Raw genomic sequence first — 16,132 nt, forward strand, 5'->3', positions numbered from 1 at the left:
AAACGGAGCATGGTGATTTGCCTTATCACACAGAGGTGCGATGGCTAAGCCAGGGAAAGGTGCTTCAAAGATGTTTCGAGCTTCGTGAGGTTCGTGATTTGTGATTTCGTGATTTGTCTGTTCTTGGACAGCAAAGGGAAAGACACAACACAACTCCGAGACGAAATGTTTCTGTGTGAAATGGCTTTTCTGTGTGACATTACGAGTCATCTGAATGCAATGAACTTGCAGCTGCAGGGTCGGGATCATGTCATCTCTGATTAGTACAGTACAGTGAAGGCATTTAAAACCAAACTGACTCTGTGGGAGACGCAGATGCGGAAAGAAAATTTGAGCCACTTTCCCAGCTGCCAGACCATGAAAGAGAAGCTCTCTACCAGTGCGTTCCCGAGCGCACAGTTGGCTGATAAAATAGGTATGCTTGCCGCTGACTTTCGACGCCGATTTGCTGACTTTGAAGCACAAAAAAGCAGGTTGGAACTGCTCGGTAACCCATTTGCTGTTGACGTGGAAAGCTCACCACCAAACCTCCAAATGGAGTTGATTGACCTCCAATGCAATGATGCACTGAGGGCAAAATATGCGGCAGTGGGTGCTGCGGAGTTCGCCCGTTTCCTCCCCGACACAATGCCCCAGCTGCGCATCCAGGCTGCTCAAACGTTGTCTATGTTTGGCAGCACATACCTGTGTGAACAACTTTTTCTTTGATGAACCTGAACAAAACATCACACAGAAGTCGACTTACTGCTGAACACCTCCACTCAATTCTGAGGATTTCCTCAGCTCAGAGCCTTACCCCGAACATTGATGAACTTGTGGAAAAGATGGGACACCACCAAGTATCACCCTCAACCTCAAACAAGTGAACATTACTGTGCAATCACATATTTAGAGTTTTTACTCAGTTCAAGTTTAAAAGTTAAAGTTTAATATTTGTTTTCACTGCATGTTACTTCTCCTTAAACAAAGTGTTGTTTTTGATTAATAGATTTTTGCACTTTATTTTATTGTATTTCAATCCAATTATATTTTAAAAATATTTCAGTTGAGTGGATGATAGAAAATTGCTATTATTGTTTTTTTCTTTGAAGTAAATTTAGCCCACTTTTGCTAAAATAGAAAATATAGGCTACTGATGGTGCCTTGAATACCGGTTTCTTTCATTTAATGTTCATGTTATGGGGATTTTTATATAAAGGAAATTTGTCTTTTGTGTCTGTTGAAAATTAAAGATTACTGACAGAGCCATAAGAAAATATTGCTTTATTTATCTGATCATATTGGAATATATTTGTTAGGTTTTCAGTAGGTTCAATTAGGTTCACTAGACTATATGCGTCATTTAAAATTTTTTCAATGAACATTCGAACAGTCCGGCCCTCGGCTTGTAGCTAAATTTTTTATTTGGCCCTCCGTCCATTTGACTTTGACACCCCTGCGTTACATGGTCGTTGCTCATATCATTGCATAGTGCAGAAAATACACAAGAATTCAGGGGCCTTGCTTGAACAAAGTTAACCATTTTCACTGTAGCGTCCAAAACGTATTTCAAGCTGTCAGCCATTCCCTTGGCAGCAAGAGCCTCTTGGTGGATGCTGCAGTGTACCCAAGTGGTGTCGGGAGAAACTGCTTGCACGCGCGTTACCACTCCACTATGCCTCCCTGTCATGGCTTTTGCGCCATCAGTACAGATACCAACACATCTTGAACACCAAAGTACATTTGATGTCACAAAGCTGTCTAGTACTTGAAAAATATTCTCTCCTGTTGATCTGGTTTCCAGTGGTTTGCAGAAGAGGATGTCTTCCTTAATTGACCCCCCACAAACATAACGGACATATACCAGGAGCTGTGCCAGGCCCGCCACATCTGTTGCCTCATCCAGCTGCAACGCATAGAATTCACTGGCTTGTATGCGAAGCAGTAATTGTTTCAAAACATCTCCCGCCATGTCACTGATGCATTGAGAAACAGTGTTGTTTGATGAAGACATTGTCTGTATAGTTTTTGGCCTTTTCCCCCAGCATTGTCCCAGCCATATCCACAGCAGCAGGAAGAATTAAGTCCTCCACAATAGCATGGGGCTTGCCTGTCCTAGCCACTCGGTAGCTCACCATATAAGACGCTTCTAGCCCCTTCTTATTAATGGTATCTGTTGCTTTTATACATGTCTTACTACTCAAAAGTCATCTTAATTCTCGCTCAAAAAACTCCTGTGGCTGATTTTCCAAATTGGCATGTTTTGTTTCTAAATGTCTGCGCAAGAGTGAAGGTTTCATCAAGTTGTGAGATAGTACTTTTGCACATATAACACACTGTGGCTGAGGAAAGGCACTACTCCCAATATAAGTGAACCCCAAATCAATGTACTTCTCATAATATTTGCGCCTCTTCGATGGTCCAACGTCCCTGTCTGTTGTTCGGTGCTTTCCCGGGTAAGGGGGCAGTAGCTCTTCGGCGCATCAGATTCATATCTGTCAGTGTCCATGCTAGCTAGAATAACAACAAATGTAGAAATACTGATGCTAGCATTGGAAATGCTCGTGGAAGCAGAACAACTTGTGTCGTCGACAGGTGCAGGTGTAGTACTGCTGGTAGTAGCAGTACTACCAGTAGAGCTGGTATATGTCTCCATGGACGCGGGCCATACTTTAAAAAAAATACCATTTATCAATTTTCACGAAAATGGAATGAGCAGCAGCTACATTTGGCTACATACGGAATTTGGTAAATATTCACATTTGTTTCTTCACAACACTTGAAAGAATAGACACAGATCCCTTTATATAGGAGACCATCTCACCGGAAGGGAAGTTCGCTGTAGTAGTAGCATCACCACATCTCCTGCAGAAGGTGCCAAATGATAGTTGACCATTGCTACACCTTGGGTGAGGGTAACTTGACTATTGTAGCGAAACATGTTAACCTCACTAGGGTAGGGGGCACTATTTTCAACTCCGGATGAAAAGCGTGCCCAAAGTAAACTGCCTGTTACTCAAGCCCAGAAGCTAGGATATGCATATAATTGGTAGATTTGGATAAAACACACTCTAAAGTTTCCCAAACAGTTAAAATAATATATGTGAGTATAACAGAACTGATATGGCTGGTGAAAACCTGAGTAAAATCCATCCAGCAAGTGGGATATTGTTGTTGTCGGTGCTTTTCTCTTGCCTGCCTATACAGTATGTCAATGGTTAGGACCTAGATTGCAGTTCCTATGGCTTCCACTAGATGTCAACAGTCTTTAGAAATGGTTTCAGGCTTGTATTCTGAAAAATGAGGGAGTAAGACCACTCAGTCAGTGGATAGTGGGAAGTCCAGAGCTGTTTGCTGCACGCAACCGAGAGCGCGCCTTTCTTGTTTTTCTTTTATATTGACGAAGCTATTGTCCGGTTGAAATATTATCGATTATTATGACTAAAAACAACCTAAGGATTGATTATAAACATCGGTTGACATGTTTCTACAAACTTTACTGATAGTATTTTGATTTTTTGTCTGCCTGTTGTGACTCCCTTTGAGCTATTGGATTACTGAACAAAACGCGCCAACAAAACAAGAGGTTTTTGGATATAAAGAGGGACTTTATCGAACAAAACAAACATTTACTGTGAGTGTAACCATACGAAGATCATCAAAGGTATGTGATTAATTGTATTGCTATTTCTGACTTCTGTGACTAATCTACTAGGCTGGTAACTTAATGTAATGTTTTGTGTGCTGGGCACTGTCCTCAGATAATCGCATGGTATGCTTTCGTTGTAAAGCCTTTTTGAAATCTGACAACGGTTGGATTAACAAGAAGTTAATCTTAAAACCGATGTATAACACTTGTATGTTTAATGAATTTTTATTATGAGTATTTCTGTTTTTGAATTTGGCGCTCTGCAAATTCACCGGATGTTGGCCAGCATGTGACAAATCCCGTGGATGTACTATCTGAAGGAAGCAATCTGTGTAGAAACGGGCAGGAAGGTACAGAGAATAGGGTGAGCCCTCATGCTATCAACGTCAGCTATCTTAAATTACAAGCTTTTGTATACTATGTTCCGTCCATTTTCTACACATCTGCTAACTGTCATATAGATAAGATGAGGCACTTTCTATAAAATGAGAGGGACAACTGTGCTCATTGAGTTTTCAACTATGCACTGTTAAGAAGATGGTTGATTCTCCATTTTGCAAATGTTATAATAAAGTGTTGTTTAAAATAATCTGCAGTCTCTCTTCCCTTTGATTAGAATTACAACGACAGTGGCTACTTTGAAGAATCTCAAATATAAAATATATTTTGATTTGTTTAATACTTTTTTGGTTACTACATGATTCCATATGTGTTATTTCATAGTTTTGATGTCTTCACTATTATTCTACAATATAGAAAATAGTTTAAAAAAAAGAAAAAAGAACTGGAATGAGTAGGTGTGTACAAACTTTTGACTGGAACTCTATGTTGGAGCAACAATAAAAACAAATTGAGAAATGGTGAAAAAACTAGGGATGCATGAAATATCGGTGAACATATCGGAATCAGCTGATATTAGCTAAAAATGGCAACATCGGTATTGGCCCGATGTCTAGTTCAATGCTCATGTGCAAAACCAATGTTAAAGCTGACGTGCATACCTATATAACGTAGGTATATGACGCAACACAGCATTTCTAAACTCGCCCACAATGTCTGCTGTGTGGATCTAGCAGTCATTTGACAGAGTAAGAACATTTCCGCGAGACAACTCAAAGGTTGAAATCCATTAACGCCAAGTTAATGGAATTCATTGCCCTTGACAATCAACCGTTCTCTGTTGTGGGTGATGTTGGCTTTCGCGATTGGTCGAGCACCGGTACACACTAACGTTACCAAGTGCTCTATTTTTCAGATGTTGCCCTACTGGAGTTACACAATAATAGCGTCACACAACATACTACGGAACGCTGTTTGGTTCTTTGCATGTCAAAAAAGACACACGTCAAAGATCTAGGGTGGCAGGGTAGCCTAGTGGTTAGAGCATTGGACTAGTAACCGAAAGGTTGCAAGTTCGAATCCCCGAGCTGACAAGGTACAAATCTGTCGTTCTGCCCCTGAACAGGCAGTTAACCCACTGTTCCTAGGCTGTCATTGAAAATAAGAATTTGTTCTTAACTGACTTGCCTAGTAAAATAAAAAATAAAAAATAGTACAACGCTGTGTGCCCTTCGCAGAACAGAGCAAACTGGCTTTAACTAGAATAGAAAGAGTGGGAGGCCGCGGTTCACAACTGAGCAAGAGGACAAGTACATTAGAGTGTCGAGTTTGAGAAACAGATGCCTCAGAAGCCCTCAACTGGCAGATTCATTAAATAGTACCCTCAAAACACCAGTCTCAACAGTGAAGAGGCGACTCCGGGTTCCTCTGTCCAGTGTCTGTGTTCTTTTGCCCACCTCAAACTTTTTTTTTTATTAGCCAGTCTGAGATATGGCTTTTCTTTGCAACTCTGCCTAGAAGGCCATCTCTTGCTCAGTTGTGCACCGGGGCCTCCCACTCCTCTTTCTATTCTGGTTAGCCAGTTTGCGCTGTTCTGTGAAGGGAGTAGTACACAGCGTTGTACGAGATCTTCAGTTCCTTGACAATTTCTCACATGGAATAGCCTTTCTCAGAACAAGAATAGACTGATGAGTTTCAGAAGAAAGTTCTTTGTTTCTAGCGATTTTGACCCTGTAATCAAACCCACAAATGCTGATGCGCCAAATACTCAACTAGTCTAAAGAAGACCAGTTTTATTGTTTCTTTAATCAAGACAGTTTTCAGCTGTGCTAACATAATTGCAAAAGGGGTTTCTAATGATCAATTAGCCTTTTAAAATGATAAACTTGGATTAGCTAACACAACATGCCATTGGAACACAGGAGTGATGGTTGCTGATAATGGGCCTCTGTATGCCTATGTAGATGTAAAAAAATCAGCTGTTTCGAGCTACAATAGTCATTTACAACATTAACAATGTCTACACTGTATTTCTGAACAATTTGATGTTAGTTAAATAATAGATTAAAAAATGTGCTTTTCTTTTAAAAGTGACCCCAAACTTTTGAATGGTAGTGTACGTAAATGCCAACAAAATAACTTTTTGGTCAGTGTGGTGTGTGTAATCTTTATTTAACTAGTTAAGAACAAATTCTTATTTACAATGACGGCCTACCCCGGCCAAACCCGGACGACGCTGGGCCAATTGTGCGCCGCCCTATGGGATTCCCAATTACGGTTGGATGTGATACAGCCTGGATTCAAACCAGGGACTGTAGTGACGCCTCTTGCCCTGAGATGCAGTGCCTTAGACCGCTGCGTCCATGTGTGTGTGTTAACTATTTAACTGTACTATAATGATTAAAAGGCTGCAATTCTTTTTTATATCGGTATCGTTTTTTTGCCAAGGAAAATATTGGATATCGGTATCAGCCAGAAATGTTATATCGGTGCATCACTAAGTGAAATGGTCAAAAAGGTACTCGTAAAAACATTGACATTACGAACCTTTGGAAGGGTAACTGCAGTCTTGTGATTAGGTGGAAGCTCACAATATCTTCAACAAGTGTGTCTTTGTCAGAAAGGCTGTCAACTGGTCTCATGCACCCAGCCACTTCCAGGTATTCTGAAGCTGACTGCATTGCCTCTCTCAATTCCTCCAAGGATCTAGATTCCTGAATCTGAAGAAAAAGAGTTGGCAAATGAGTTAAAGCCTTTCAGTGTTTCCCCTAGGATTTCTTTCTTTTTTTCTGTAAGAATGACTGTGATTTCACTTCTGTTGACATTTTTACAGGACATTCTAAGAAAAATGTATAATATGACCTTGTAAACCAACTGATGCAGCATAGCTGCTTTAAATAAATATGCTGAAGCATGGCGTTGCCCATCTGCATTTACCTAATTGAAAACGGCCAAGACTCAATGCATCAAACGCTACAAATATACATTGTAACTTGTCACGCCAGGGTTTTTTCTGGAACAAAACGGAGCTTAGGTGGTGGGCATGATGGGGGTGTGGTAGTGGCTGTGGCCAATGGCATGGTATCCGACTGAACATTTTATAGGCCGTCCGCAAAACAAAATGTTGCTGTTTAAAAGACAATTTCCTGCAATTCTACACATTTTGCTACAGGGCGGAAAGAAGACTATGGTTTTAAAGCTAGTTTCCTGCCTATGGCATATGTTGCGTTCTTATGCAATCTGAGTGACTCAAACATTATAACAAGATCAATGTCAAACCATGACATTTGGGGAATTTTTTATTCTGCCTGACTGTCTAGTTTTTAATTTGTCGATTATTAGTTCTCAAAGATGATCTTGTTTAAAAATATATTAGGTTCATTATGTTTTCATACTTCATATTTAGTCGTTTAAGTTTACACTGAAAATGTTTCATATTTTTTGAGTGGCAATGATTTAGCAATGAATAGGTAGCCATAGAGTGGTCCAGCAGTTATATTCTGCAACAGCGGTATCTTTATCTTTCCTCCATCTGTCCTATCCAATTAACTATTTTGGGGGGAGAAGTGCGACTGCCCCACATTTAAAAATAATCTATCTAGAATCTATTCAGCATCTAAGAGAAAAGATAGACATGGTAAAAGATGTACCTTCTTGACTTTGTCTATGAATCCAGTGTTGCCTATGTCCTCCACAGTGAGAGGAGTATCCCTAGGGAAGTTGAACAGGTGCTGGTATAGAGCCCTGGAGAAGAAGCCCAGAGGAGGTCCCCCGTGGATCAGACTCAGGGACAGCAGACATCCTACGTCAAAGTAGACATCCTCCCTCAGAGCTAGGAAAAACATGACATAGAAATGAGACAATACATAGAAGCTGAGAACCTATAGAAACCACATCCCCTGTGTTTGATAACAATGTAACTCCAACATGTATTGCTGAGAGACAAACCACATTTTCAGTTAATTTTTTGTTTTTAAACAACTAATTGACCAACATCGGTTCAATATTTTTTTCTTTATTTTTTTGTTGGTGATTTTTGTTGATCAATGCGCATATGGTACAGTTTCTCTAGAGATAAATCAGATCTAGCCTGAACTGGGCAATGCAGTAGGGAGTTGTAGTTTCCAACAGGCCAATATTCTACATAGTTTAGCGCATAAAACGTGGTAATTAAAAAAACAATGACCATAATCCATTGCGCATCTACTTGTCCGGTCTGTGTTTCTTTTACGCCTGCTACAGAAGAGATGGAAAAATGCACGATCGATATTACAGTGAAACAGACAGATCTTAGTACAGATATTATAGTAACAGACAGATCATAACACAGCTTTTACAGTAACACAGACAGAAATAGATTGTGAGGGGATATAGAGAGCAGTTGTTGCTTCGAGAGGTATCTCCATCTAAAAATACAAAATCTAAGTGATTGATAGTTGGTATTCAGCAGTCATAAAAGTATGCCCTATTTACTTTGAAGAATGACAAAATAGTGATTTTGTCAAACAGCATAGGCAGCTTTATAGAGATAAGAGGACTTGGAATTAAATAATAAAGTCATCAAATACAACAAATGTAAAATACCCAACTGAAATCATTTATTAAAGTAAAGTGAATAAATGGTCATTAAGTGGAGTGTAGTAATGGGTAGTCACTATCATCATGGGACTTTTGATACAGCATTCAATCCCAATAATCAAAACCAATATCTGTGATTATTTTATATAACCGAACACAAAAAGCATTCATCGCTCAGCACGACCAAAACATAACTACGAATGTGAGTTTATGACACCAGACTCAGCAAGGGATGGTGGTAGCGTGAGTTTATGAGAGAGAGCTGGAGCGTGTTTTGTACAGGGAGGGGGGGAGTTATTGACCCACCTTGTGCGTCGAGAGTCAGGTTCTTGGCACCATCAGGACCTTCAAAGATGGTGTTTTGCAGCTGCTGCACCAGGAGGCTGAGGAAGTGTCGGGTGTTGCCAGAGCTGGGAATGTGCTTGCTGCTTGTAAATCTCACCGCCAGGGCATGGGACGGCTTGAAGTCGCTCCTCTTCACTAGCTCCATGGCAGCCTCCAGGACCTTGTTCCCACTCACCACCACTGGCATGGGCGGGTGCTGCTGTGATATCTGACTGGCAAGCTCCTGTAGGATCTCTTTAGCAGAGCATCCAGACAACGATGGCCTACCCATCATTAAAAACAATCTGTTTATCTCCAATATGGCTGATGTGTTCTTAGCACAGCATGTAATGAAAGACTAAACAATTGCTCTGGAAAACATCTGGACTTGGTCTATGTCGCCAATAATAATAATAATAATTTGTACGTATTTTGTTTTTATTGATAGATACTGTGAATATGTAGTTATTGAGATATGGAGAGAGGGACATAGAATGGAAAATGGCGCAGTCGGGATTTGAACCCATGCCTCCAGGGACAATGTGTGGTCCAGGGCCGACAGCACTATCAATAGACCAGCCCCTGACCGAAGGGCACCATGGATTTTTGTCTGAAGACAGTGCTAGACAATAACGTACAGTACCTTTTACAGACTATGGGTGATTGGCGAGGGGTCAGGATAAGACTCCTTTTAGAAGACCTGCTTCTTCTCTGCCCAGCGGGCTGTGGAGAGTCAGTGTGTCTGGGTAGTGAAGCTAAACAAGAAAGAAGACTGATTATAACAGATGTAGAGACTTCATACACACCATAATAAAAATCAGTTCTTCATTCCTATCATAACTGGTCTGGTCATAACTTCACTGTCCAGTTAGACCAAAACAAATACAGTACGGCAAATAGAGCACCTGTTGCATCCACAGCTGCTGCACAGTCCTCACAAGCCCAGTCAGTCTCAAAAGCGTTGAGGGAAGCACACTTTCGGTGTGTACCTCTTGAGCCACAGAGCATGCAACGCAATATTTGAAACCATCTGAAAACCAAAAAGACATACGAGACAAATCTAATAAAATGTATTTGTCACATACACATGGTTAGCAGATGTTAATGCGAGTGTAGCGAAATGCTTGTGCTTCTAGTTCCGACAACGCAGTAATAACCAACGAGTAATCTAACCTAACAATTCCAAAACTACTACCTTATACACACAAGTGTAAAGGGAAAAATAATATGTACATAAAGATATGAATGAGTGATCGTACAGAACGGCATAGGCAAGGTGCTGTAGATGGTATCGAGTACAGTATATACATATGAGATGAGTAATGTAGGGTATGTAAACATTATATTAAGTAGCATTGTTTAAAGTGGCTAGTGATATATTTTACATCAATTTCCATCAATTCCCATTATTAAAGTGGCTGGAGTTGACTCAGTGTGTTGGCAGCAGCCACTCAATGTTAGTGGTGGCTGTTTAACAGTCTGATGGCCTTGAGATAGAAGATGTTTTTCAGTCTCTCGGTCCCTGCTTTGATGCACCTGTACTGACCTCGCCTTCTGGATGATAGCGGGGTGAACAGGCAGTGGCTCGGGTGGTTGTTGTCCTTTATGGCCTTCCTGTGACATCGGGTGGTGTGTAGGTGTCCTGGAGGGCAGATAGTTTGCCCCCGGTGATGCGTTGTACTGACCTCACTACCCTCTGGAGAGCCTTACGGTTGTGAGCGGAGCAGTTGCCGTACCAGGCGGTGATACAGCCCAACGGAATGCTCTCGATTGTGCATCTGTAGAAGTTTCTGAGTGCTTTTGGTGACAAGCCGAATTTCTTCAGCCTCCTGAGGTTGAAGAGGCGCTGCTGCGCCTTCTTTACGACGCTGTTTGTGTGGGTGGACCAATTCAGTTTGTCCGTGATGTGTACGCCGAGGAACTTAAAACTTACTACCCTCTCCACTACTGTCCCATCGATGTGGATAGGGGGGTGTTCCCTCTGCTGTTTCCTGAAGTCCACGATGATCTCCTTTGTTTTGTTGACGTTGAGTGTGAGGTTATTTTCCTGAGACCACACTCCATGGGCCCTCACCTCCTCCCTGTAGGCCGTCTCGTCGTTGTTGGTAATCAAGCCTACCACTGTAGTGTCGCCGCAAACTTGATGATTGAGTTGGAGGTGTGCATGGCCACGCAGTCGTGGGTGAACGGGGAGTACAGAAGAGGGCTCAGAATGCACCCTTGTGGGGCCCCAGTGTTGAGGATCAGCGGGGTGGAGATGTTGTTACCTACCCTCACCATCTGGGGGCGGCCCGTCAGGAAGTCCAGTTGCACAGGGCGGGGTCAAGACCCAGGGTCTCGAGCTTGATGATGAGTTTGGAGGGTACTATGGTGTTAAATGCTGAGCTGTAGTCGATGAAGAGCATTCTCACATAGGTATTCCTCTTGTCCAGATGGGTTAGGGCAGTGTGCAGTGTGGTTGAGATTGCATCGTCTGTGGACCTATTTGGGCGGTAAGCAAATTGGAGTGGGTCTAGGGTGTCAGGTAGGGTGGAGGTGATATGGTCCTTGAATAGTACTTCATGATGACGGAAGTGAGTGCTACTGGGCGGTAGTCGTTTAGCTCAGATACATTAGCTTTCTTGGGAACAGGGAAAATGGTGGCGCTCTTGAAGCATGTGGGAACTGGGATAAGGATTGATTGAATATGTCCGTAAACACACCAGCCAGCTGGTCTGCGCATGCTCTGAGGACGTGGCAGGGGACGCCGTCTGGGCCTGCAGCCCTGCGAGGGTTAACACGTTTAAATGTTTTACTCACGTCGGCTGCAGCGAAGGAGAGTCCGCAGGTTTCGGTTGCGGGCCGTGTCAGTGGCACTGTATTGTCCTCAAAGTGGGCAAAAAAGTTATTTAGTCTGCCTGGGAGCAAGACATCCTGGTCCGTGACGGGGCTGGTTTTCTTTTTGTAATCCGTGATTGACTGTAGACCCTGCCACATACCTCTTGTGTCTGAGCCGTTGAATTGTGACTCTACTTTGTCTCTATACTGACAATTAGCTTGTTTGATTGCCTTGCGGAGGGAATAGCTACACTGTTTGTATTTGGTCATGTTTCCGGTCACCTTTCCCTGATTAAAAGCAGTGGTTCGCGCTTTCAGTTTTACGCGAATGCTGCCATCAATCCACGGTTTCTGGTTTGGGAATGTTTTAATCGTTGCTATGCGAACGACATCGTCAACGCACGTTCTAATGAACTCACTCACCGAATCAGCGTATTCGTCAATGTTGTTGTTGGAAGCAATGCAGAACATATTCCAGTCCACGTGACCGAAGCAGTCTTGAAGCGTGGAATCGCATTCATTAGTCTCAAATTTATTTGAGTAATAAACACATTTTTTGCCAGTCAACCATTTCAGCCATACCCACACTACAGTAGAGCTTACCCAGTGCGTGTAGAGTTTGTCCGACCACTGTGGGAGAGACATTTGTTGGCATCACAGTGTTGGTACACCTGCAGTAACTCTCCATAGGCATTTTCTTCCAGCTCCCAGGCTGCATCTCTATGGCACACAGATACAGAGTACTTTAGCTAAAACTCATAATACCACAACACTAATACAATAGAAATGAGTCTTCTGCTCTGCTTTCAACACCCCCCCAACACATCACACATTCTGTAGACCCTGGAAAAGGCACAGTGATGAATAATGTTCTAGAAGGTGACTAATACCTCTCTGGTATGTGGATTCCCATCCGGAGCATCTCCTGCTGGAACATGTCCTTGTTGTTGCACAGAGTGCATCTGAAGAAGAACATGGCAGCACTGTGAGCCTGGTTCTGGTGGAATAGATAGAAAATAGATAAGAGACTGCATGCAGTCACAATTAACAGTTTTATGAAGCATTCATAAACCCTCTGTATAGGTGCTTCACAAACCACTTATATGCCAATGTAAGACTAGATAGAGGTTGGAATAGGGGTTATGCCACACTATGTAAAGCCCTGTTACAACACCTTCTATATAGTATGAAGTTGCTTATAAATAATGTGTTCACACATTCACTCAAGAGGGTCACTGCTAGTTTGGATGTAAGTACCTGCACACAGTCTCTGTGAAACCAGCTGCCATGGCAGGCAGGACACTTGAGGACGGAGTAGGAGAGAACGGCCTCTATGGGATCCAGACACACTGAGCAAGACAGGGGCTCACTGACACAGGACGAGACTGGCAACGACTGGGTGGGACTGTGATCCTTGCAGTAGGAGCTGGGGAAAAACAAGCAGAGTTGCACCAAAGCATTAAACAACGTTTCTGTTTCTGTGAGATAAGAGTGCGGATTTCATTCTGATGAAGACCAATAAGACTTAACCATTATTTTTGAATAAAGGATATATTTCTAATCTCAAAAACAAGAATTGAGCAGAATTCTTCCCTTGTTACTACGTTTGCCATAGCTGCTGTGGATTATGTTTAGAATCTCTAGACACAAAACACACTGGTAAAATATAATCATGGTCACTTACGGAAATGGGTCTGTGAATTGAAAGATGAATTGGTGTTGTTTGCCACATGGAAAATGGACCATTTTCCGGCAGCTTTTGATGTAGCACCCAACTGAGGCACCGTTCTTCTTGCAGACTGCACACTTCTAAAACACAAGGTACACAGAAAGCAAAAATGTACATTGACGACACAATAACGTTTTTGAACAAGAATCCAAGCAACCAGAAACTATTGAAGGCTAAATCAAAAATATGTACAGAACGTTTCTTGTGATAAAAATGCTACTTGGGCTTGGAGTGGACAAACACTTTAGGATTGGGCTAACCCCGATACAAACGTACACCATACTAAACAACTTGTACAGACTTCACTACTTTCATTGGTCTCTCAGCAGGGGTGAGCAGCAGTTCTGCTCAGTGAGTGATCAAGCTCCTGACCTCTACCTGGTGTGTCAAGCCACTCTGTAAAACTCTATTCTACTGAAACAGCTCGGAGACCATGCGGGCCATGGCAAGCACAGATTTAAATAGAACACATGTTTGTGTGTGTTTTGTACCGTATCTCTATGGCAGCAAGCATCAGAGTGCCTGCTCAGCCGAAGAGGGGGAATGGTACCTAGCCTATAAAGAAACAGTAAAGTAGGCTATATAAATACTCACTCAACATGAATGAACACACTGACTTACTAGTCTGTAGGATCTGCTGACCTCCTGTTTAATATCACCCACCAAGAAGCCATAGATGCCTTCGTTTTCCTCGCCACGCTGATACACTCCACTTGACATCAGCTGGAATATTTTTACAAATCAGACACCGAAAACATTCTGTACATTTAAGCTTCCTTTAGTAAACAACTGAACAATAAAACAAATAGATTGCTACTGTTTGAATAATGATATTCCACAATGAGAAAATATTTTGGTTCAAGCTAGGCCATAATCAATTACTTTAGCAATGAGTAATTCTAACATACACACACAAACACACTCCCTCTCTCTTACCAGGCAAAAGTAGTGCACAGTGAGTTCATGTGACTTAAGTGTGATCTTCTCGCCATATTTGTCCGGACAATTTTCATTGAGTTTACAAAGTGCACAACCTTAAAATAGAGAGAAGTACCATAACTTTCTGCTAGGGTGGTTTGATCATGCGCGTGTGTTTGTTCACCATTGTCATCAAAATGTTATACTACAACAACATAATGGCCTTCATACTGATCACTCACAGTCTATTGAGTATTCCTGCTCAGATCTTCGAATCCTCCTCTTCATTTTCAATAGTCAGACCGAAACGTAATTCTTCACGTGGAAATTGCCTGAAAAATGAATGTCATAGCTGTTTTAGAGAACTTTCAAGATACTAGACTGTCAAATACACACTGGGGCCGAGCTCTCTGCCATTCAGGTCCTCTATACCAGGTTGTGTCAGAGGAAGGCCATACAAATGGTCAAAGACTGTTGGTTCCAGTCACCAAGTCTGGAACCAACAGAACCCGGAATAGGTTCTACTCCCAAGCCATAAGGCTGCTAAATAGTTAAACATTTAACAATTTCTGCACTTATTTGTTTGACTCATCACATACACTAGACTCGGTACTGGTACCCTGTGTATATAGCCAAGTTATCGTTACTCATTGTGTATTTATTACTTGTGTTTTTCTATTATTTATTTAGATTATTTTCTCTGCATTGTTGGGAAGGGCCTGTAAGTAAGCATTTGACTGCTAGTATACACCTGTTATTTACGAAGCATGTGACAAATAAAATGTAATTTCACCTAAGCTAGTTTGCTTTGTAGAATGGAGCCAATGGAATAGTCCCAAAAGTACAAACCCCTAGCTGAATCAAGCCCACCTCAAACACTACTGTTGCATGGAATGTAATTCCTTGAGCACTACAGATACATCATACCAATAAGTGCTATTTGCATGTGAAAATGTCTTGAAATACTTTGGCTCCATTGTTTACTTTTTGTTGGTGGGCAAGGGCCCACTCTCTGTGATTGTGTTAGCTCTGGTCCATGTGCATGCGTCTAACGCACATGCAGCCAAAGATGGTCCAAGGCTTGCCTAATAAATCAGACTGACACTAATTCTCGGTATACAGTCTAAAACAAATGCCTGCAAAATTGTGGAAATTAACCTTGAAAGCCAGAATTTTCCTTAAAATCACATTTGAACTTAATTTACCAGTCGTCTGGGAATAACACTATATTTTAACTTACTCGCCAGACTGTCCACGGAGTCCTTCAGCTGGTCCAAAATTGGGACAAAATATCCACAGGAAGTAGTATTATTAAACCAACAAGCTGGTCTGGCTGTGTTTAGACAAGCAGCACAATTCTGACATTTTTCCCACTCATTTATATTTTGCCTAAACACAGATTTTCTCAATCAGATCTGATTGGTCAAAAGACCAATTAGTGAATAAAGATCAGAATTGGCCTGCATGTCTAAATGTAGCCGATTGTGTGAAGCGATCAAGATGTTTCGTCATGACCCTAGCCACATGCACACCATGGACACATACTAATGTGTGTTTACATGATTTTGTGCATGTGCCAGGTGATAAAAATGTATTCTTCAGTAAAGCACTCTAAAAGTTGAGTAAACAATACTTTCCTGTGGACATGTTTCAAAATTCGAGCAGCTGAATGAGAAACACCATGGACAGTCTGCAGAGTAAGTTCGAATATAATTTTATTCAACGTGATTTCACAATTGAAGGCATCACCACGTTTCGTGACGAGTCCGAGGCTTGAGCATGGACCTGACAAAGTTCCC

At 41.8% G+C, this 16,132-nt stretch overlaps 1 protein-coding gene across 1 annotated transcript in view; it reads right to left on the reverse strand.

The window, feature by feature from the left end:
- Positions 1-16,132, reverse strand: part of g2e3 (G2/M-phase specific E3 ubiquitin protein ligase) — a 30,288-nt gene that overhangs the window by 9,273 nt on the left and 4,883 nt on the right. Inside the window, exons 2-13 of the mRNA XM_064927861.1 lie at positions 14,576-14,665; positions 14,352-14,449; positions 14,037-14,138; positions 13,371-13,495; positions 12,944-13,112; positions 12,577-12,683; positions 12,290-12,406; positions 9,775-9,899; positions 9,513-9,624; positions 8,852-9,153; positions 7,618-7,799; positions 6,515-6,687 (exon numbers count right to left, since the gene is read on the reverse strand). Of these exons, the coding sequence (XP_064783933.1) occupies positions 6,515-6,687; positions 7,618-7,799; positions 8,852-9,153; positions 9,513-9,624; positions 9,775-9,899; positions 12,290-12,406; positions 12,577-12,683; positions 12,944-13,112; positions 13,371-13,495; positions 14,037-14,138; positions 14,352-14,449; positions 14,576-14,621 (1,658 nt within the window). The 5' untranslated portion in view covers positions 14,622-14,665. The remainder of the gene's footprint in view (positions 1-6,514; positions 6,688-7,617; positions 7,800-8,851; positions 9,154-9,512; positions 9,625-9,774; positions 9,900-12,289; positions 12,407-12,576; positions 12,684-12,943; positions 13,113-13,370; positions 13,496-14,036; positions 14,139-14,351; positions 14,450-14,575; positions 14,666-16,132) is intronic.

The sequence above is a fragment of the Oncorhynchus masou genome, chromosome 21 (assembly GCF_036934945.1).
Source record: "Oncorhynchus masou masou isolate Uvic2021 chromosome 21, UVic_Omas_1.1, whole genome shotgun sequence".
NCBI classification, from domain to species: Eukaryota; Metazoa; Chordata; class Actinopteri; order Salmoniformes; family Salmonidae; genus Oncorhynchus; species Oncorhynchus masou.